Source organism: Trichomycterus rosablanca, chromosome 4 (assembly GCF_030014385.1).
Source record: "Trichomycterus rosablanca isolate fTriRos1 chromosome 4, fTriRos1.hap1, whole genome shotgun sequence".
Taxonomy (NCBI): domain Eukaryota; kingdom Metazoa; phylum Chordata; class Actinopteri; order Siluriformes; family Trichomycteridae; genus Trichomycterus; species Trichomycterus rosablanca.
This window is the reverse complement of record NC_085991.1, coordinates 44,604,473-44,629,066: the sequence shown is the minus strand read 5'-3', so window position 1 is coordinate 44,629,066 and position 24,594 is coordinate 44,604,473. Positions and strand designations below refer to the sequence as shown.

The 24,594-nt window shown below is 41.6% G+C and overlaps 1 protein-coding gene across 3 annotated transcripts in view; it reads left to right on the top strand.

The window, feature by feature from the left end:
* Positions 1-2,469: 2,469 nt before the first annotated feature.
* Positions 2,470-24,594, top strand: part of LOC134312429 (Fc receptor-like protein 5) — a 37,133-nt gene continuing 15,008 nt past the window's right edge. Inside the window, exons 1-4 of one of the 3 annotated variants that reach the window (XM_062994370.1) lie at positions 15,390-15,468; positions 16,266-16,401; positions 18,883-18,918; positions 22,419-22,688. In XM_062994370.1, coding sequence (XP_062850440.1) covers positions 16,335-16,401; positions 18,883-18,918; positions 22,419-22,688 — 373 coding nt within the window. In that variant the 5' untranslated portion in view covers positions 15,390-15,468; positions 16,266-16,334. Of the gene's footprint in view, positions 2,514-15,389; positions 15,469-16,265; positions 16,402-18,882; positions 18,919-22,418; positions 22,689-24,594 lie in introns of those variants that run through there. The other 2 variants (XM_062994371.1, XM_062994372.1) reach the window with 2 other exon arrangements.

The following is a 24,594-nucleotide window of genomic DNA, read 5'->3' as shown; positions in this document are numbered from 1 at the left end:
CGACTACAGCTCGGCGTTCAACACAGTCATACCACACAGGCTCACCGAAAAGCTCCACACCCTTGGACTGACACAGACCCTCTGTAACTGGATACTAGATTTTCTATCTGACCGATCTCAGTCAGTCAGAATTGGCACTCGAACATCCAGCACAAAGACCATAAACATTGGGACACCTCAAGGCTGCGTGCTGAGCCCTCTTCTGTACTCGCTCTTCACACACGACTGTGTGGCCTCTTATAACACCACCAGTATTATTAAGTTTGCTGATGACACCACAGTCATTGGTCTTATTACTGGGGAGGATGAGACGGTGTACAGGAAGGAGGTAGCAGATCTTGTGGACTGGTGTCAGAACAACAATCTTTCATTAAACATCAACAAAACAAAGGAACTGATTGTGGACCCCAGGAGGAGAGGAGATCAGCATACACCGCTGTATATAGGTGGAACAGTGGTGGAGAAGGTGAAAACCTTCTAATTTCTGGGTGTGCACATCAGTGAGGATCTCACCTGGTCCTGCAACACACGCCACATCATCAAAAAATCACAACAGAGACTGTACTTCCTGAGAAGACATGTCAACCAAAATTCTCAGCAACTTCTACAGATGTACGGTGGAAAGTGTCCTTACCAGCTCCATCACAGTCTGGTACGGAAACTGCACTGCAGAGGACAGGAAGGCTCTCCAGCGTGTAATAAAAACTGCACAGAGAATCTCTGGAACATCCTTCCCTGCACTACAGGACATTTATCACACCAGGGTGGTCAGGAGAGCCCACGACATAATTAAGGACAGCACACACCCCCAAAACTACCTCTTTACTCATCTGCCATCAGGCAAACGCTTCAGAAGCCTAAAGGCCAGAACAACAAGACTGACCAACAGCTTTTACCCACAAGCAGTCAGACTTGTGAACAAACATGGACTGTCACATACACAACTTACCTCATGAATATTGTACATCCTCTACAATGCACTATTGCACATTTAAATGACTGCTGCTACTTCCACATAATGTTGCACAATTTGCACCTCAAAATAACTGCTGCTGTATTGTATGTATTTATGCTGTATAATACTGCAATAATTTCTGCACCTTATGTGACTGCTGCTATATGCCTTCTTTTTTTACTGCCATAGTTTATTTCAATTTTTTTTATTCCTCTGTATATAATACGTCTTTTTTATAGTTTAAATTTATGTATCCTTTAAAAAGTTTTTTATACTAAGTGTTTTTATTCTGTTAGTTAAATTATTATTATTTTTTTTTTTTTTTTTTTTTTTTTTTTTTTTTTAATACTTATTGATGTTTGGAGGACGAACAAAGTAAGAATTTCATTGTACAGTGTAACTGCCGGTTCTTCTGTGCACATGACAATAAAACTCTTGAATCTTGAATATACCCATCTGATTGGTAGGTGACTCCAACCCCCTCTCCCCCATGATCAAGATTCCACTTAGAAAAAAGTGTCAACTTGTCACTGACAAGAGAAGTGTGAGGTGCCAAGAGAATTAAGAGAGAAGGATTATTTACAGAAGATTAGAGCACATAAGACAAGTGATATCTGGATGCATTTTCATGCAGTAAATCAATCGCAATCAAGATGTCAGTACAAGTGACTCAAGTGAACCGGATCACATTACTGAGTGACTCAGATTAACCCGAGTCCATAAAATTTACCGAATTTACCACCACTACTTTGAATCTAGGCCTTTATGGACTGATCATTTCGGTTTGGTTTTATTTTATACACCTGTTGGCAATGGTCGTGGCTAAAACACCTAAAGTAAAAACACACTTTTGGTCATATACTAAATACTGCTGATGCTGCTTGTATTTCTGGGTTTATTTACATTTTGTACAATAAGAACATGACAACTGTCTCCTATTGAAAATGTATATCACATTATGAAGCACAAAAAAACTAAATAATTTAAAATGAAATAAATTGAAATGTTTTAACAGTTTTGTTCATTTAAATCAAATCAAAATGATTTTTTTAAACCATTTTATTTTTTAACTGGCATTTTACCAACATTTTGTCAGTGGTAGTTTAAAATACTGGACCACTGACTAAACCCCTAGCATCACCAAGCTTTCACTGTGAGGCCCTTAACTATGAATTGCTTCTATAAAAATATCTCATAAATGCCCACAATTTATAAATATTACTGATATCAGTTGTATGTTTTGGTTATTAGCCTGCAATATAGAACATACGGTTTATACATTATAATTCTGTAATCACTCTGGTGAGATTAAGTTTGTCTTCTGATGTCACCTTTTAATTTTTGCTACAAATTCCTAAGAAGAGAGGAAGTAACAAAGTCTGATTGTACAAAAGGAAACTTCAAAGACATCATTCTCTTTTTCTGTCTCTCATTAGTTGTCAGGCTATGAGAACAGGAAATGTTGGAGCTTTATCACACACTATTGCTTTGTCATTTAGTCATTCAGTCAGTGATCAGTGGGGCAGGATGGAGATCAGTCCACTCTCTCTGATGTTCTGTGAGTACATGTTCTCTCTGGATCTTTATTAGAGTGATTAGTGGGTATAAAGTTCTGCTTCTAGTCTGAATGAATAAGTGAGGAAGTTTTTGTGAGATTTCAACACTGTACCTCAGAAGCACTGATCAGTGTATCGCTGTATCTGATCTCTTATGTGAAGGGATGTGTTTGCTGTGTAAAATACAGGGGTTGGACAATGAAACTGAAACACCTGTCATTTTAGTGTGGTAGGTTTCATGGCTAAATTGGACCAGTCTGGTGGCCAATCTTCATTAATTGCACATTGCACCAGTAAGAGCAGAGTGTGAAGGTTCAATTAGCAGGGTAAGAGCACAGTTTTGCTCAAAATATTGCAATGCACACAACATTATGGGTGACATACCAGAGTTCAAAAGAGGACAAATTGTTGGTGCACGTCTTGCTGGCGCATCTGTGACCAAGACAGCAAGTCTTTGTGATGTATCAAGAGCCACGGTATCCAGGGTAATGTCAGCATACCACCAAGAAGGACAAACCACATCCAACAGGATTAACTGTGGACGCAAGAGGAAGCTGTCTGAAAGGGATGTTCGGGTGCTAACCCGGATCGTATCCAAAAAACATAAAACCACGGCTGCCCAAATCACGGCAGAATTAAATGTGCACCTCAACTCTCCTGTTTCCACCAGAACTGTCCGTCGGGAGCTCCACAGGGTCGATATACACGGCCGGGCTGCTATAGCCAAACCTTTGGTCACTCGTGCCGATGCCAAACGTCGGTTTCAATGGTGCAAGGAGCGCAAATCTTGGGCTGTGGACAATGTGAAACATGTATTGTTCTCTGATGAGTCCACCTTTACTGTTTTCCCCACATCCGGGAGAGTTACGGTGTGGAGAAGCCCCAAAGAAGCGTACCACCCAGACTGTTGCATGCCCAGAGTGAAGCATGGGGGTGGATCAGTGATGGTTTGGGCTGCCATATCATGGCATTCCCTTGGCCCGATACTTGTGCTAGATGGGCGCGTCACTGCCAAGGACTACCGAACCATTCTGGAGGACCATGTGCATCCAATGGCGGTGCCGTGTATCAGGATGACAATGCACCAATACACACAGCAAGACTGGTGAAAGATTGGTTTGATGAACATGAAAGTGAAGTTGAACATCTCCCATGGCCTGCACAGTCACCAGATCTAAATATTATTGAGCCACTTTGGGGTGTTTTGGAGAAGCGAGTCAGGAAACGTTTTCCTCCACCAGCATCACGTAGTGACCTGGCCACTATCCTGCAAGAAGAATGGCTTAAAATCCCTCTGACCACTGTGCAGGACTTGTATATGTCATTTCCAAGACGAATTGACGCTGTATTGGCCGCAAAAGGAGGCCCTACACCATACTAATAAATTATTGTGGTCTAAAACCAGGTGTTTCAGTTATTTTGTCCAACCCCTGTATGTATGCATTACTTTAAACTGTGTGTGTGTGTGTGTGTGTGTGTGTGTGTAAAGATGTAAGACTCATGTTAAAACCTTATCACATAAAAAGGTCCAATCCAGCACAGTGTTGTAGCAGCTGCTGTACCACACAGCACCAGGGTCCTAGTTACTCTTGTTACTGTCTGAGAGATGTTTGGTATGTTCTCTGTGTCTGTCTGATATGCAGGAGTGTTGGTAACTAAATTGACATTAGGTAGGTGAATAAGTGGTGCTGTTTGTGGTTCTGATAGCTGCCAAATTACAGGATTTAGCATGCTTTGAAAATAAAAATATATGCTTAATATGCAAGACTATGCTATTTAGTCATTAAATTATCATTATCATATCTTTAAATTTAAGCAATTATTACATCAATGTTTTCTGGAAGTTCTGTCAATACCTATATAGTAGGAGGAATAAATGTGATTATTATTATTAATGTAAATTTAATTGTTGAAATGATTAAGATTAATTAAGATTATTATTATTACTGGACTGGACAGAATTCTCTCAGGTGTGACAAGTGCAGAATGAGGCTTTGCATTGTCACTGTACAAAATGCTCGTAACTGCTTTACTTTTAGCTTTTACTGCTAACAAGACGTTGGTATTCAGAAAGCATATGTTTTTAATAAAAGTTAAAAAAAATATTACAACACCATCTAAAAATCAGTTTTTTAACAAGCACATGTAAAATATTTACCCTAAATGTGCAATGTATCCTGGGAGATACGAACTGTAGAAAATTGATATTAAGCCTGAAAGTATTAAAATTGGGTTTTCAGAAGTATGCCTTTTTGATGTACATATTTGTTTTGTGGATTTTGGTTAGTGGTTATCATCACTGACAGCTTGTATTTTTTAATGCTGTTTTTCAGTGTTTCTTTTTTTTTACATATAGCTTAACAGTAGTGACACGAGTTCAGCTTGCAGACACATAAGAAGACAGTGTTTCTTAACAGCTACTTTGCAAATCCTTATAAATTTCATCAGGTGACCAATTTTACCTCCTCTGTGTTACAGGGCTTAAACGCCTCGTGTTGTGTTTCCCAGATCTTAAATAACAGTCTGGTGAGACCCAAAAGCAGATATGAAAAATTGCAGTAAGCGAGATTCGAACCAGGATCGCTGGTGTTAAAGAGCCTTGCTGTACCCGATTCGCTATGGGCTTGGATATATAAAAAGGGAAAACAGAGAGGAAAGACTGACTGAATTAGCGAAGACCGCAACTTGATAATAAAAAATAAAGCATGTGGTTTCGAACCCCGCACGTCAGCGTACTGAGCTCGAGAGACCGATGCACTAACCACTACTCTATAGGGTAAACTTAAGAAACTGCGATCTGAATCGCTTATTAACATATGTGCCTCAAACAGGCGGGAAACGAAACAAAGGATGCCAAACAAACCCAAAAAAGATACACAAAGAAAAACTAATCTGATGAGCTACCCGCAGGCTGTTGGGTAGTCGTTTCAGAACTCAAAGAGACCTCAACAAAGGTGTGAGGTTACTAAAGAAATAATAAATTACTTTACTTTTCTAAAACTGTTCCAGTTATTTAAACAGGGAGATAAACAAAAAGGTGTCTTTTTTAAGAAGAAAATACCAAAGTACCGGCGAGGTCTGGTATTACTAGATTAACACAAGACTCTGCGCCAAGTGAGCCGTGCGCAGCCTTTATAAAGGTGCTGCACAGCTGATGTCAATCAGCTTAATTATCCCTGGGTGTGGCACGCGGTCTCCCTCTAGTGGTGGGCGGATGGCTATATATAAGTGTCTTACAGGACCCCCTCCCCGAGGGGTGTCTCCTGACATCCCCAGGCCGGTCACTCGATCCCGGTTAAAAGTCCGGATGAGATCGGGATCGAGAATCCGCGCTGCCGGTACCCAGGAACGTTCCTCCGGGCCATATCCCTCCCAGTCCACCAAATATTGGACTCGATTTTTGACTTATCGGGAATCGAGTATCCTATTTACTGTGTAGGCTGGAGAACCGTCAACCATGCGAACAGGGGGAGGTTTTGGTGATCGGGTCCCAGGGGAACACAGGTATGGTTTGAGGCGGGAAACGTGAAAGGTTGGATTAACCCTGAACGAGGGCGGGAGTTGCAACCTGTAGGAAACTGGGTTGATGCGTCGGACTATTTTGAATGGTCCAACGTATCGAGGCGCCAGTTTTCTGTTGCTGACCTTCAGAGGTAAGTCTTTTGCGCTTAGCCATACTCGTTGACCCGGGCGGAAGGTATTTCCCAACCTTCTCTTACGGTCTGCTGTGCTCTTCCGTGAGGTCGTTTGGGCTACCAGGACCGCCCGAGCTCGTCGCCAGGTGGACCTGCAACGGCGTACCATATGGCTGGCTGACGATGTGGCCAGCTGAGTTTCCTGTTCAGGGAACAGGGGAGGTGGATAGCCAAACTGGCACTCAAAGGGGGACATGCCCAAAGAGGAGTGCCAGAGAGTATTGTGGGCGTATTCCGCCCACAATAGGTGATCCACCCAGGTGGAGGGGCTGGTTGAAGCCAGACACCTTAGCGACTGCTCTAGGTCTTGGTTCACCCTTTCAGTCTGCCCATTGGACTGGGGGTGAAAACCTGAAGAGAGGCTGACAGAGACCCCTAGGGAAGCACAAAAAGCTTTCCAAAATTGGCTAGTGAACTGAGGACCCCTGTCTGAAACCAGGTCTGTGGGCAGGCCATGATACCGCACAACCTGTTGAAGGATGAGGTGGGCCGTCTCTCTGGCTGAGGGAAGTTTGGGCAAGCCACTGATTCTGGCGGCCTTAGAAAACCTGTCTACCACCACCAGAATTACTGACAGGCCTTCAGATTTGGGCAGGCCAGTGATAAAGTCCAGAGACAGATGTGACCATGGACGATGGGGAATGGGCAAAGGGTGTAACAACCTTGGTGGCTTGGCTCTGGAGTCCTTGTTGCGTGCACACGTTTCACACGCAGAGACGAATTGCCGGATATCCCGAGCCATATTAGGCCACCAGAACCGCCTCTGAATTAACTTCAGGGTGCAGGTAGCTCCAGGGTGTCTTGCGAAGAAGCTCTCATGCCCCCATTGCAAGACCTGAGTCCGGGCTGATGCGGGGACATACAGGCAATGGGTAGGGGTTCCCCCCGGGTCGGGTTCGACTAGAAGGGCTCTCTTGACTACTTCCTCAACTCCCCAACGCAGCAGTGCCACTATGCGTTCTGGAGGAAGGATGGGTAATGTTGGTCGGGCTTGTGGCTCCTCCCACTGTCTGGAAAGGGTGTCAGGTTTGGTGTTCTTGGTGCCTGGCCGGTATGAGAGGGTGAAGTCAAAATGACTAAAAAATAACGTCCAACGGGCGTTATTGGACTGAATGTATGCAAGGTTCTTGTGGTCCGTCCAGACCAAGAACGGATGTTTGGCCCCCTCTAGCCAGTGCCGCCACTCTCCGAGAGCCATCTTGACTGCAAGGAGTTCTCTATCTCCTATATCATAATTGCGTTCAGTAGGCGTTAGGCGATGGGAGAAGTAGGTGCAAGGATGAAGTTTCCTGTCCACGCCCGAGCGCTGAGAAAGGATTGCCCCCACCCCTACCTCGGAAGCATCTACCTCCACTAGAAAAGGAAGTTGGGGATCAGGACGATGAAGAATGGGTGCCGATATCACTCTACGCTTAAGTTCGTCGAACGCCTTCTGTGCTTCGTCTGTCCACCGAAAAGGTCCTGGCACTTTTCGGGTAAGAGCCATCAGGGGCGCTGCGACTGACCCAAAACCTCTAACAAATTGTCGGTAAAAGTTGGTAAAATCCAAAAAGCGTTGGACCAGCCGGAGGGAGGTTGGACGTGGCCATTCAGCCACAGCCTTGAGTTTAGCAGGGTCCATGGCCAGTTTGCCCTGGGAAACCACAAACCCTAAAAAGTGGACTTCGGGTATGTGGAACTGGGATTTCTCCAGTTTCACGAAAAGGTGGTTCTCAAGGAGTAGTTGAAGCACTCGTCGTACATGGCCGACGTGTTCCTTCACAGTTTTACTAAAGATGAGAATATCATCAAGGTATACGAAGGCGTAGAGACCAAGTGTTTCTCGGAGGACCTCGTGGATCAGGCGCTGAAAGACAGCTGGTGCGTTCATCAACCCGAACGGCATGACTAAGTATTCATAGTGACCGGTCGGGGTGATGAATGCTGTTTTCCATTCATCCCCAGATCTAACTCGCACGAGGTTATAGGCACTGCGAAGGTCTAGTTTAGAGAAAACAGACACTTGCTGCAGTGTCTCGAAAGCAGATGTCATAAGGGGCAAGGGATATCGGTCTTTGACTGTGATTTTGTTAAGGCCTCTGTAATCGATACAGGGCCGTAGGCCTCCATCCTTCTTGCCTACAAAGAAAAAGTCCGCTCCAGCGGGAGAGGATGAGGGTCTGATAAAGCCTTGGGCAAAGGCTTCTTGGATGTACTTCTCCATTGCTGTTCTCTCGGGTCCTGAAAGAGAGAAATGGCGCCCCCTAGGGGGAGATGTGCCCGGTAGCAGATCAATGGCACAATCGAACGAGCGGTGGGGGGTAGCACCTCCGTCTTCCGTTTACTAAAGACTTCTCGTAGGTCATGGTAGGCTGTCAGGACAACTGGTTTGTGAGGGAGGTTGCCTGGGTGACACCTAGGAGCCAAACAGGAGCCCTGACAATATGGGCCCCAGTGTCGGATGGATTTGGAAAGCCAGTCGATTCGGGGGTTATGCCTGACCGACCAGGGGAATACTAGGATGACCGGCAAATCCGGCGCTTGCGTTAAAAAAAATGAAAGTGACTCCGAGTGTTGACCTACACTCACAGTAATGGGTCTGGTCTGTCTTTCGATGGCCCCACACCGGAGTGGGAACCCGTCAATGGCAGCCACCGGTAGCGGTGTCACCAAAGGTTCCATGGGTAGCCCTAGTTCTAGGGCCATTGTGAGGTCCATAAAATTACCTGCGGCGTCGGAATCTATGAAGGCCTGCAATCTTTTTTCGGCGCGCGAGTTGTTCCAGCTCAACGTGACAGGAAGGAACAACCCACTGGACCTGGGACCTAGAACTGGGCCTACCCTGGGGCCCCCTACCGGGGGTAGGCCTGGCCTTTTACTGGCCTGACTGGACACTGAGCCAGCTTGTGGCTCCCCTCCCCACAGTACATACACCGCCCCCCCTTGCGACGTTGCTCAGCCTCTTGGGGAGTCAGGTGAGCCCGCCCAATCTGCATGGGCTCACCTCCTTCGGAAAAGGCCGCAAGTCGGGGGCGGGCAGGGGCTTCCTCTGGGGTCAGGGCTCGTTGTGCCTTCTTATTGGTCCACCGACGCTCTCGTAGGCGGTTGTCAAGTTTGGTAGTGACCTCGTACAGGTCCTCCAAACTGGCAGGAGGGTCTCTGGTGGCCAAGAGGTCTTTAAGGTCCTCATTAAGCCCCTGTTGGTAGACGGCCATCAGAGCCTCCGAGTTCCAACCACTCTCCGCTGCCCAAGTGCGGAAGGAGATGGTATAATCGGCGACTGAGAGTGAGCCCTGCCGCAAATTCAGAAGGGCTGAAGCAGCTTCGGCACCTTGTACAGGACTATCGAAGGTCCGCTTCATAGCTGCGGTAAAATCCGCAACGGTGCTACAGTCAGAAGACTTGCTCTCCCACAAGGCTGTAGCCCACGTTAAAGCTCTGTCCGTGAGGAGAGAAATCATATATGCGACCTTGGCTCCTTCAGTGGGGAACCGGGTGGGTGCTAGTTGGAATGTCAGGGAACACTGAAGCAGAAATCCCCTGCATGCCCCTGGTTTACCACTGAATCTAATGGGTGCTGGTAGCATGACGTCCTGGTGGATAGAGGGGGGTGGCTGATCAGGTGAAACAGAAGGTGTCTCCTCCTTGGGAGGGGAGTTTAACCGTTGGACTGCCAACGTTAGTTCATGCATGCGTTGGGCCAAATGGCTCAGCGCCTCCTCATGCTCCCCTAACCGGGCCCCCTGGGCTGTTATGGCTTGCTGCAACACATTCCTGTCTGCTGGGTCCATGCTGGCAGAGTCTTTCTGTTACAGGGCTCAAATGCCTCGTGTTGTGTTTCCCAGATCTTAAATAACAGTCTGGTGAGACCCAAAAGCAGATATGAAAAATTGCAGTAAGCGAGATTCGAACCTGGATCGCTGGTGTTAAAGAGCCTTGCTCTACTCGATTCGCTACTTAACGAACTGAACTACTTAACGGTTTTAAATGATAATCCTTGAATGTAAACAAATAGCAGAAGATATACTGTATATGTACACTGTATCACAAAAGTGAGTACACCCCTCACATTTCTGCAAATATTTCATTATATCTTTTCATGGGACAACACTATAGACATGAAACTTGGATATAACTTCGAGTAGTCAGTGTACAACTTGTATAACAGTGTAGATTTACTGTCTTCTGAAAATAACTCAACACACAGCCATTCATGTCTAAATGGCTGGCAACATAAGTGAGTACACCCCACAGTGAACATGTCCAAATTGTGCCCAAAGTGTCAATATTTTGTGTGACCACCATTATTATCCAGCACTTAATTATCCTTAACCCTCCTGGGCATGGAGTTCACCAGAGCTGCACAGGTTGTTACTGGAATCCTCTTCCACTGCTCCATGATGACATCACGGAGCTGGTGGATGTTAGACACCTTGAACTCCTCCACCTTCCACTTGAGGATGCGCCACAGGTGCTCAATTGGGTTTAGTCCATCACCTTTACCTTCAGCTTCCTCAGCAAGGCAGTTGTCATCTTGGAGGTTGTGTTTGGGGTCGTTATCCTGTTGGAAAACTGCCATGAGGCCCAGTTTTTGAAGGGAGGGGATCATGCTCTGTTTCAGAATGTCACAGCACATGTTGAAATTCATGTTTCCCTCAATGAACTGCAGCTCCCCAGTGCCAGCAACACTCATGCAGCCCAAGACCATGATGCTACCACCACCATGCTTGACTGTAGGCAAGATACAGTTGTCTTGGTACTTCTCACCAGGGCGCCGCCACACATGCTGGACACCATCTGAGCCAAACAAGTTTATCTTGGTCTCGTCAGACCACAGGGCATTCCAGTAATCCATGTTCTTGGACTGCTTGTTTTCAGCAAACTGTTTGCGGGCTTTCTTGTGCGTCAGCTTCCTTCTGGGATGATGACCATGCAGACCGAGTTGATGCAGTGTGCGGTGTATGGTCTGAGCACTGACAGGCTGACCTCCCACGTCTTCAACCTCTGCAGCAATGCTGGCAGCACTCTATTTTTTAAAGCCAACCTCTGGATATGACGCCGAACACGTGGACTCAACTTCTTTGGTCGACCCTGGCGAAGCCTGTTCCGAGTGGAACCTGTTCTGGAAAACCGCTGTATGACCTTGGCCACCATGCTGTAGCTCAGTTTCAGGGTGTTAGCAATCTTCTTATAGCCCAGGCCATCTTTGTGGAGAGCAACAATTCTATTTCTCACATCCTCAGAGGGTTCTTTGCCATGAGGTGCCATGTTGAATATCCAGTGGCCAGTATGAGAGAATTGTACTCAAAACACCAAATTTAACAGCCCTGCTCCCCATTTACACCTGGGACCTTGACACATGACACCAGGGAGGGACAACGACACATTTGGGCACAATTTGGACATGTTCACTGTGGGGTGTACTCACTTATGTTGCCAGCTATTTAGACATTAATGGCTGTGTGTTGAGTTATTTTCAGAAGACAGTAAATCTACACTGCTATACAAGCTGTACACTGACTACTCTAAGTTATATCCAAGTTTCATGTCTATAGTGTTGTCCCATGAAAAGATATAATGAAATATTTGCAGAAATGTGAGGGGTGTACTCACTTTTGTGATACACTGTATATAAATAAATAAATATAGAAAACAGAGAGGAAAGACTGACTGAATTAGCGGAGACCGCAACTTGATAATAAAAAATAAAGCATGTGGTTTCGAACCCCGCACGTCAGCATACTGAGCTCGAGAGACCAATGCACTAACCACTACTCTATAGGATAAACTTAAGAAACCGCGATCTGAATCGCTTATTAACATATGCGCCTCAAACAGGTGGGAAACGAAACAAAGGATGCCAAACAAACCCAAAAAAGATACACAAAGAAAAACTAATCTGATGAGCTACCCGCAGGCTGTTGGGTAGTCGTTTCAGAACTCAGAGACCTCAACAAAGGTGTGAGGTTACTAAAGAAATAATAAATTACTTTACTTTTCTAAAACTGTTCCAGTTATTTAAACAGGGAGATAAACAAAAAGGTCTTTCTGCCATATCTAGATGTTGTTTTGCAAGGTTTGCTGCCGATTATGTTTCTATGCAGTTTGGACTGTGCAAGCAACACCACATAGTGTCACAATGCACCACCACCCCTGTGTCAGTTAAACCTTCCTGCTGGGTTTATTTTTGGTATACTGAATGAGGTTTTTGCTTTACCCTTCCTGGTCTTTAAGATCTTGCCTTGACTAACAGTTCAGGATGTATTTTTGCCCATCATACACAATACACAATGATGAAATTTGGGATTACAGTTTAATGTATGTCTTGCTAAGTCTGTACTAATTTATCAACGAACTGCAGGTGGATTTATGCACTAAAGTGGTTGAAATCTTCTCTCTGTTTGATGGAGGTAATTCAGTTACAGGTACTGTACGTATAACATGTAAAATCGTTCTAGTATGATCAAACAGACCCTGCACAAGAGGAAGTGAAAGATCTAAAATCAGAGACATGTTGGTTTAGCTTCTATTTTTATTGGCTTCTGCAGTAAAACATGATGATGTACAAATGTGGAGATGTGGGGTAACTGACCACTGCAACTTATTCCTATAACTCATTATACTGAGCCAAAAGCAAACATGTTCACACATCAGTTTGTGCTTAATTCTACATGTAATGAATATGTGAGCCTGAATTTTGATAGTGAATATGCATCAGTTGCTGATTTACTGTCATTTCTGCTCATTTTATATCACATACACATCACCATCTTATGCTGCTTTAGATAGTGATTACTTATGGTCATTGTTAACAAGAAGATTAACAAATAAGACTGTATTTGCTCTTGCTTTCATACTCAGTGTGCACTGAGACGGAGGTAAGGTAAAAACATTCAGATCTATTTTCTAACATTATTACTGACCCTAAATTGCCCCAATCCCATTTTTGGAATGTGTTGAAATATCTTGTTTATACTGTCTGCAATGAAATAAAAGTAACAAGCACTGCATTTTTTATTTTCTATACAGTCCCAACTTATTTGATTTGGGGTTGTAATGTAAAAAGCTTTTGAAATGTTATCTTCTAAGTTTCAAAGGATTTATGGTGGGTTGTGGGAGGATTTTTAGGTATAAAATATTCCAGTTATGTGATAAAGGAGAAAGAGATCATCTCTGCAGTACAAGTTTAAGATGTTTAGTAATACAGAGATTAGGAATTTACAGAAGGAGGTTGACTTTATCCTGCCATCCTATCCTGTTCATTAAACCACTGTTAATTATTTTTACAGTATGTACAGGTGTCACGGTGGGGCTTAAGGCAAGACAAAAGGGCAGACACACACGCAGAGATGTAAAAACTAAGGAATATTTTTTATAACAAAAAGACAAGGCATACAGAACAAACAAGACCAAACAAAACTAACAAGGCTAAACTAAACTAAACACAGCTAACTAAACATGACAAAACATAAGCAAGAGCTAGAAACATGACTTTACGTGAGCAAGAGCTAGAAACATGACTTAACCTGAGCAAGAGCTAGAAACATGACTTAGCATTAGCAAGAGCTAGAAACATGACTTAGCATTAGCAAGAGCAAGAAACATGAACAGATTGGATGAAACGGCACAGATACAGTCAAAGAGTCTCCAAACAAAGTACAAACCAAAGCCACCATAGAAGTCCAATAGTTCCCAAAGTCTGTGGAGAAGCTGCCTCCTTAAATCAGGAGCAGCTGGGACCAATTAGTTCAAATGAACCAATCAGGAACAGGGGTGTGGCAGGAGACAGCATGTGCTCCCAGTGAGAGAGGGGTGTTGCACATAGGCACACTGGAGCACACAAAGGCTCCAAATGTGACATATGCCCCCTGCTGAAGGCACTACTCCTGGAGTGCCTTCCAAAACAAAAACAAAAACGAGGAGGTCCTGGTCCCTGAGGGGCAAATTCAAAGTAGTTAAGGAAGTTCTGAGGCAGGCTTGACAAAAATGCTGTAACGTGGACTGCCGACGGAAATCCAGAAGTGCCGTCTTGGGGCACCAACGACGGAACAGAAGCGCCGTCGTGGGGCGTTGACGAGGAGCCAGGAGCACCATCTAGGGGGTGCCAACGAGAGTTCAGAAGTGCCATCATTTGATTGATATGGTGGGTAGAGCTGTTGGAACTCAGACTGTGGTTATTAATCGCAACATGGATTCCATTTTGGAGAAACTAACGGCTTTGCGAAATGAGATGGATCAGAGACGCATTAATTCTGTGAGTTCTTGTTAAATTTGTATTAGGGCTCAGACAAAACAACATGTCATTTCTGCACTTGGCTCCCACTGTTATCATCAACGACCTTGGTGATAAGAAAATTCCTCCAGAGGATCTGCTGCGAAGCACCCTACCCTCCTCCACTGGCTGGTTCATTCAGGGCAGTAAGAGAGCTGTCAACAACCATTTCATCGTGAACTTTATACAGACTTTTCTTGCTGCACGAAATGACTGTCAGAACTTTATTTCCCCAACCCCCAACCCAACGTTTTCCACTCTTAGCTTAATTCCACCAACACGGCAGGACAGGTCTGTAGTGCGCACTGGTTTGGCTGCGAATCACCAGATGGCTGCTTGTCGCAGTTGGTTACTCTTCATCCCCTCATCCCTACTAGTGGCTGGTCGTGTGACTATGTTATGTTTTGTTTACATGTGCTTGTATGCTGTAAGGAGCTTTTTTTCATGTTACCATAGTGGGCTCCTCAGGGAGCACAATCTGGTTGCTGGGTTTTTTTTTATCTCCTATCCTCCCAATGTGTTTATTATTTCTTGTTTCTTATCCTGTCTTCCCGTCCTGTCACCCCCTCCTTGTCATATTGAATGTTTGGACGGGTGGATGGCTAATTTTGCTGTAATTGTACTTGTTGCAATTTATAGTGACAATAAATTTCTACTACTACTACTACTACTACTACTACTACTACAAAAGTGAAACAAGCTTCAACAAGCCTCTGTATCAAATGTTCCGTCCCTAATAAACAATGTTTTGTCCATTTTGTGTTAATTACTTTCATTATTTCGCTTTTGTTTTCCTTGTGGGAATTCCGTAGATGTTTAGAAGAGCGGACAGTAGATAGAGATGCACACGCCACGTCTAAACATCTGCACAATCTAATAACTTTCCACAAGAAAAACAATAGCGGATCAACTGGATAAAATGATTTCCACAAACTAGACAAAACCTTGTTTATCGTCACCATCACAAACTCCGTTCACTTTACCGCTGACAAACAGTTTGATTGACAGCAGGTAAGCAACACGCACTTCCGGTGTTATTGTCCCTACCTTTTCCGTCAGAAATGTGCGGCCGAGAAGTGCAAAACAAATTAACATTTTAGAAAACAAAATTACATATGCCGAAAACAAATTTACAAGTGCTGAAACACTTTTACATATGCCAAAACAAATTTACAAACACTGGGTACCCAAACACTTGTAAATTTGTTTTTGCTTTCGTTGTAAATTTGTTTTTGTTTTTTTGTAATTTTGTTTTCTGAAATGTAAATTTGTTTTGCACTTCTCGGCCACCGTACTAACATTTGCTAATCTAATTTTTTGCCCTGGAGTGCATTACAGCAGTAAACCTGCATTAACCTACAACCTGTGGCAAAAATGATGGACCAGCCACTCCCCAGACATAGCCAATCATGTATCTAGATTGATCAAAAAGTAAAAAAAAAGAAAAAAGTTAAAAAGATAAAAAGATGCTGATATTTAATTTAAATTCCTTTTAGTTAACTTAGGTTTGGACAATAAACGGGTCAGTTTCACTTATAATTGTAATCTACACTGAGTAACCATGAAGCTTTTTGTATTATTATATATATTTGTACATACATTAAATGTAAAGTTTCTTCTTATTTACATTCATCCATTAATCACATTCTTAACTTTAATTTCATGTTGGTGAATTAATTGTAATGTTCTTGTTAGTGAATTTGTCTACTTATTCTCATATAATTTATTCAATATCATGAAGTATTAAAATGCATTTTACAATTTAACTATTCAGATCAACAATGTAGCTGTGGTTTTGCTTTTAATAGATCTATCTATCTAAGTTTCACAGTAAAGGAGGATAGAAATGTGTGATTAATGGCCACAGCTTCCTGTTCATGTTTCATGTCACAGAGTTCCTCAAACAGAAGAAACAAGTTCACACACTGCAAACTGCATCAGTAGGTGAATCATATTAAACCTCTGTAATCCCTCAATATCACCTTCCCCAAATCTCCTTTCTGCATCATTCAGTAACATCCTGAGTAGAGATAATTAAAAAAAAGGAAGCACATAAATAAACATTGACACACAATTTTAAATATAAGAAGCAACCAGTGGCTTCAGAACACTGCTATGTGTAGAGGAAGTGATGTCAATATTGGTGGTGGGGGTGTAGGGCAGTATTTGGGGTTGGGGGGGGGGGGGCTGGAGTGATTACTGTTTCTCAGGCAGTGATGGTCTATATTTCAGTGAGTGTTACTGTGTCTCAAAAGTACAATCAGTGTTTATGTTTTCATGTCTATTACAACCCTGAATCAGAAAAAAGTTGGGACAGCATGGAAAATGCAAATAATAAAAAAACACAGAGTTTCTTACATTTACTTTGACTTTTATTTGTTTGCAGACAGATTAAACCTGAGATATTTCATGTTTTATCTGCTCAACTTCATTTCATTTATTAATAAACATCCATTTCTGCATTTCAGGTCTGCAACACATTCTAAAAAAAGTTGGGACAGTAAAGAATTTACCACTTTGTAATGTTGCCATTCCTTTTCACCACACTTAAAAGACGTTTTGGCACAGAGGAGAGCAAGTGATTTAGTGTTTCAGCTTTTATTTTGTCTCATTCTTCCTGCAAACACTGTCTTAAGATGTGCAACAGTACGGGGTTGTCAGTGTCACATTCTCTATTGGGGACAGGTCAGGACTGCAGGCAGCGTGTTGGTGACCCCTGATGTAGATCAATCAAAAAGTAAAAAAAAAAAAAAAAAACTTTAAAAAGATAAAAAGATGGTGATATTTAATTTAAATTAAGTTAACTTAGGTTTTGGGCAATAAGCGGGTCAGTTTCACTTATAATTTCTTCAGTGTAATCTACACTGATTAAACCTCTGTAATCCCTCAATATCAACTTCCCCAAATCATTGTTAATAAACACTGTTTATTTTGCTGTATACACAGAATTGGGGCCAGACCAGTCCAGCACCTGTACCCTCTTCTTCCGCATCCATGTCTTTGTGATGTGTGCAGCATGTGGTTTTGCATTGTCTTGGACGTCCCTGGAAAAGACGACGTCTTGAAGGCAGCACATGTTGCTCTAAGATCTCAATGTACTTTTCTGCATCAATGCTGCCATCACAGAAATGTAAATGACCTTTGCCAAGGGCACTGACACGACCCCATACCATGACAGACCCTGGCTTTTAGACTTGTTGCTGATAACAGTCTGGATGGTCCTTTTCGTCTTTGGTCTGGAGCACACGGTGTCCATTTTTTTCCAAAAAAGACCTGGAATGCTGATTCATCTGACCACAATACACGTTTCCACTGTGTGATGGTCCATCCAAGATGCCTCCGATCCCAGAGAAGTCGATGCCGCTTCTGTACATGGTTATCATAAGGCTTCTTTTTTGCACAGTAAAGTTTTAAGTGACATTTGTGCATGTAACTCTGTATTGTAGTACTTGACAAAGGTTTGATAAAGTAATCCCTCACCCATGTGGTTATATCAGCTATTGCTGAGTGGTGGCTCTTGATGCAGCGCCGTCTGAGGGATGGAAGATCATGGGCGTTCAGCTTAAGCTTGCACCCCTGGCCTTTATGCACTGAAATTCCTCCGATTTCTAGAAACATTTAATATGCAAATCCCTTCCGATCTTTCTTTAAGACACATTTGTTGACAAACTGGAGATCATCTTTGATCATCTTTGCTCATCAAAGACTCTTCAAAGTCTTTCCTGGATGCTGCTTTTGTACTTAACCATGATTACAATCACCTGTTTAGAATCATTATCTCATGTTTTTACCTCATTACTAGCCCTAAATTGCCCCCGTCCCAACTCTTTTTTGGAATGTGTTGCAGGCCTGAAATGCATAAATGGAGGTTTATTAACACATGAAATGAAGTTGAGCAGATAAAACATGAAATATCTCAGGTTCAAACTGTCAAATAAAAGTCAAAATAAATGTAAATGCATTTTCATTTTATTTGCATTTTCCACACTGTCCCAACTTTTTTCTGGTTTGGGGTTGTAAATCTGGGATATAAGTTTAAAATTTAAAGTAAAAATGATACTTTATTTATTGGCAGTAAAGAAGAAGTGTATCTTTGTCTCAAACTTATCTGTCAAGCAATGGGCCACAATAACAGCAGTGTTTCTGTAATGTGTTTGATGGTGAGACGATGGGCACTGAGTCTGTACCTAGTTAAAACCATGGGGAAAATCATTGTGGTTTGAACATTTTAAAATGATCTTTATCATTTAGGTGGTGTGATGTAGTTCCTTTGTGCTGACTTGTCAAATTGACTAAATCATTTAATCTCAACTCAAAACCTAAACATTGTTATGGTCAGTGTGTGTCTGAAATCTATTGTTTTAATATTTTTATTGTACTGTAGAATTGAATTATTTACATCATTTTCTCTGTTTTCTCTTTTAGTGCTGATTTTACTTGTTCAAGTAGGAAAATCTGAAGGTAATTTATTTAAAAATTACTCTTTATATTGTGTACATGGTTAATGGTATTGAATTAATGTGTGTGATTATGATGCAGAATTTGAGCTTTATACAGCTGATGTGTTTTTAATGAACTTTTACAGAGGTGTTTATGCTGGTTCCTACTGTTCAGCCTGTTGTATCACAAATAATCTTGTGGAAAGTCTTCTCAAAGAGAGAGTGGGAAGAAACTCCATATTATTGCCCCTTGGTTTGATTGTCCAAAAAGATCATGGTTGGTGTCCACATTCTTAATAACATATAGTGTATGTTTCATAGCTTCTCTTGGATGAAATTAGCTGACAAGAGAACTTAACACAGGGGAGTGGGGTGTACATATCCTCTGTGATGAAGGGGACCTTGAGATTGGGCGGTTTCACCTCTGCTGGATCCATGGCTGACTCATTGACTGGTTTAATCATTCTGTAATGGGGTGATGAAGATCACAGAGGAAGACTCACCACCAGAATGATTCTGGTCTCAAGTGCAGATACTAGAGAGCATCAGAATGGTAAAGCTTACTTTACCAGATATAACTAAATAAGAGATGAATTAGAATGTAAACAAAAAGAGACAGTTGAATAAACGTAAAAGGGTCACTGTCTGAAGCTGGATTGGATATGTAGTTTGCTATGCTCTACTGCAGACCAAACAGCCTGACTTACCGTTCAACAAACCGGGAGGAAGGTGTCAGAGAGTTCCCCCATAGAAATGCTCTCGCCCACCTACAGCTAAAGGGAGAGAGCGCTATGGTCAACCAACCAGCTACTTGGTCCACCAGTCCTTTGACACACTGATAAAGTGCTTCTCTCACTAAAGGAACTGAAAGTGACAGAAAAAACCCACAAAATTGGTTCAAAGAACCAACACAGGTGAAAAAGTGTCTTCCAACAGTTAGCAATAGCCTTCTAAGGCAAAATAGTAAGAGGTCTCATATATTCTTTATAAAAGGTGAAAATTTAAGAATAAACACCGGCTAATTACCTTATCAACTAAGTGTAAACAGTGATTCAACATTGCACCAATCTCCAAGTCTTCCTTAACCAGCCCCAGAGTCAGGTGCAGTGCATTAGTGCTCATCAGCGCTGCAGCTACTGGGATTCATAGTCCGTTCAGGGTGACTACATGTATAACTGGCTGATCTTTCGTTCCTGCCACAAGACTTATATATACAGGCTGTGTGTATTGAAATGGTGTGTATAGCATAAAATTAAAGAAAAAGAGTAAGGATAAAAAGGAATATTTCGATAATGTTCCATTTTTGATAATATTAGTTGACATAATTTTAGATTAAAATTTTAGCCTTGTGTCAGATGTAATGTCACATGTCTTGCAAAAGTTCACAGCATTGGCTTATCAGTCCACAGAATATTATTTAAAAGTTTTGGGGGTCATCAGATGTTTTTGTGGCCGTTTTTAGCTAAAATATTGTGAGGTTTTTTGGTCATCATTGATTTGCCCCCTGAACCTCTCACATGAATGCCATTTTTTACCCAGTATCTTTATTACTGTGAATTTGTGTACATTATCCTTGACCGAGGTATATGAGACCTGCAGATGTTCGTTTGGGTTTTTTGTGATATCCTGGATGAGCCATTGATACGTTTTTGACTCACACTGTGGTTTGCTGTAGTCCCAGAGCCTTAGCTTTCCATACTGGTAGATTTCAATTACTTTGTTGCACATTTGTATTTGCATCTCTTTAGAATGTGGCATTGTATATAGGGTCAGGTAGGGCTGAACAGCATTTCTCCTTTAATAAATACACTCATCATTAAAAAAACTGTGTTGTGTTTACATGGGTTCTTGTTTACTAATAATAACAATTGTCTGATGTGTGACAAATATTAGCTGTCAAGTCTCACACAGCACAGTTCATAATCTAATCATGTTTATGCGAAATAACTGTAAGCAGTCTGAAAATCAAAGCTTTTAGATTTACACTGTAAAAGTCATTGACTTTGTGAGCTAAGATTTTAGAATTCACACATAAGAGAACTGGAGACAGATTATGATGATCTCCACTAATTTTAGTGCTTTTCTCTTCAAGGTCTTACTTTGGTTTCTTATATCAACAATATAATGTGCTAAGATCTAATTATTAAAACAGTTCAGTCAACATAAAGAGGTTTATTTATTGCACTGCGTAGCAATGGTTAAAATTAGGAAAATTAAACCAAAAAGTAAGCTAAAAGTGTACTTTTTTTTTAATGTTCTATTTTTCCCACTTTTCTCCCCTAATCTAGTCATGTCCAATTACACTGATTGAGGATGCCTCTCAACTGACTTGAGCCCCCTCCGGCATGCAGTTAGTACAGACTGCATTTTTCACCTGCACGAGTCGAGTTCATACACTGATGGGCAATGTGTACGGAGGGCCACACCCCGAGGACCTATGATCCGACTTTTTACCCTCTAACCCTGTGAACAACAGCCAATCATTGTTCATGTAGCCACCCAGCCTAGTCGGAAAGGCAGAGCTGAGATTTGATATGATGTATTCAAAACCCCAACTCTGGTGTGCTAGAGTACTTTACCGCTGCGCCACCTGAGCGGCCTAGCTAAGAGTTTACTTAATCTGTACAAACTTATTTTAGGTGTACTAGTGGTTTTTAATGATATGACCAAATCTGCAGTGTCGAAAATATATAAATAAATACATGAGAAGTAAAAAACTGTTTGGTTTAAGTGTGAGCTGTAGCTGATGATTAGGGGATGAGTAGGAGAATGGTTAATTATTTATTCATTCATTGTCTGATTTACCACCGCTTTATTCTATTCAGGGTCATGATAGGTACGATTCATTGGACGAGAGGCAGGAAACACCCTGGACAGGTCGCCAGTGTGTCACAGGGCAAACACACACAGGCTCCAATTAACCTGGCTGTATGTGTTGGGACTGTGGGAGGAAACCAGAGGAAACCCACAAGTACAGGGGAGAACAGGCATACTCCACACAGAAAGGATTTAGGGGAATTGAACCCAGGACCTTCTTGCTGTGAGGCGACAGTGCTGTTACAAAAACAACTTTACTTCAAAGACTTAATAAATCTTCACAGCACTTTTGTTTAAAACATGTTCTTAGTAGAACATTTTCATAACAGGTCCCTACTGGATCACTTACTGGTTTCTCCAGGAACCAAACTAGTTTTTTTACAAACAAATCGTTTTTTAGATTCAGATTCTTTTTTTTCCTTCTTTTTACAGATGTGTTACAAAATAAAACATGAAACCTAATCAATGTAATGCTATGTACCACAAACATATTATTACCTTAGCAGGCAAATTAGTAAGACCTAACACTAACCTAACCAGCTTGATAAGTCACTGTATTTTATAAAGTATTAAAACCATGGACACGTGTGATTTTTTTTTTTTTAGCAATTGTGAAATGAGACTAGAAAGAACATTTTGTGTTGTGCCACTGGCAGGTGCACTTGACATAAAAAAAAACCTCTGATATCTTTATTATTTCAACAGTAAAACCCAAACCAACCGTGACTGGAGTTCCTCAGAGCTTCATCTACACTGGAGACGTTGTTACTCTGAACTGTGAGCTGCAGGAGCAGCAGTCTACTGAATGGACATTTATCTGGCTCATTCATCAGTTTCCTCTACCACTAGTAACTACAAACACCAACCCACTCAGTGTGTCAACCACTGATGCAGGAAAAACAGAGTACCTGTGTATAGGACGCAGGAAAAACTACGACTCAGAGTTCAGTGATACAGTCACAATTACAGTTAAAGGTACGACATGTTTTTTTTTACACAGCAAAAAGTCCAGTGTTGAATTAACTCCCACAGAGTTGATCTTAACACTTTTTCAGGGTTTATATAGCTCCACACTCTGCAGAGTTAAATCAACACTTTCAAAATAGTTCAATGTTTAACACCTTGTCAGAGTTCCTGTTTTAACTCATAAAACAGAGTAAAAGTAACTAAGGGAGTACAAACTTTAGCTGAACTTGGATAGTGGTAGTCTAGTGGGTAGAGCTTTGGATTATCAACCGGAAGATTGGTGGTTCAAATCCAGGATCTGCTATGCAACCACTGTTGGGTTCTATCTAAAAATAACACTGCTCTGAGTTATATTTTACTATTTCAGTAGTGTTCATTTAACTTCCTAAATTATTCTTCTAATAATACAAATAATTAATTCCAATACACCAAATAATTTTCAACAATAACATTTATTTTTCCTGGTGGTGGCGGTTGAAGATGCAAAAGCAACAACAGGTCATTTGTTGGTCATAGGCTGAAGACAAAGTCACAATCAAATAATGGAAAATTCATCAAATTTAATACTTTTACAGAGAGGTGTTAAGTTTTGAAATGTCTATCTATTGGTCATATTTTCCCTTAAATTAGATAAACAAAACAGAGAATAAACAAACAATCTTAAACTCTACAATAATGAATGCATGAATTAATGCAAAAAAAAGACTGCAATTATTAGATTAGATTCAACTTTATTGTCATTGTGCAGAGTACAAGTACAGAGCCAACAAAATGCAGCAGCATCTAACCAGAAGATAGAGATTTACATATAATACAGTTAAAGTGCAGTAGTGTCCAGATAAGGAACAATGAAGAGACATATATTAAGAACAGTAAACAGACAATGATTGTCCAGTGTATAAACTAGTCTATAATTACAAAGTTATGAAAGGTGAAAATTACAGCAAATGCATTAAAACACACATAACATACATGTCGAGTCAAGATCACCTCCTGGTGAACTTTCTGCTGACTGCAACACGTGACGCAGCTCTGGTGTTGAAGTGAGCCTCTTGGCCTCTTTTATGATATTTGGCTTGAAGAACGCATTCCGTCTAGTCATCAAAACAGAAAAGTCTTAATCAGCCTTTAATAAAGAATAAATTTTTAACTACTAGTTGTACTACTACATTAAATGCTTAATTTCAACCCTGGCGGTGCTAAAAAATCTCCCTCATCATCTTGTCAGATTCTCATTTAATCTAAAAAGAGATTAAATATCTAATTTAAATGTATGCAATTGTCATGCAGTTATTTGGCACAAATAAAAAGAATATGGAACACATACCCATGATTATCAATCATATGAGCCACCAATATGTTAACCATTTGCCCAGAATAATCATTGAAAAAAAGAACACAAAACAACCACAGTACACAGTTCCCCATCAGGCAGGGAGAAAACAAGTCATTTCACTTGCTAACCTAGCAGACTAGACGGCAAACAAACAAACCAAAAAAAACAAATCACACAGGACCAAAAGCAGCTGATGTAACTTCAGTGGCAGCAATCAGCTGCAGTCAATTTGTGCAGCATACTTACAACAGAAACTTTCTCTCTCACTCTCACACACACATCCTTCAGTACACCTGTGTTTTATACTGACTATATCATTATCAATGTATACTTTCATTAAGACTGAATTAATTACACTTACCATGTAAACTTCAGAGGAGGAAAATGGTGCCGTCGTCTCCCTGTCTCCAACCGAAGAAGTAAAATGCATGGGGGGAGTTTAATTAAATCTAAATGCATGGGCGGAGTAGAATTAAATCTCTGTGGAGTTAGGTTAACACAGATCCAATTAACTCTGCCAAATAACTCCAACACTGAACACAATTTAAACCCGAATGTGTTAAAATAACACTTTGAGAG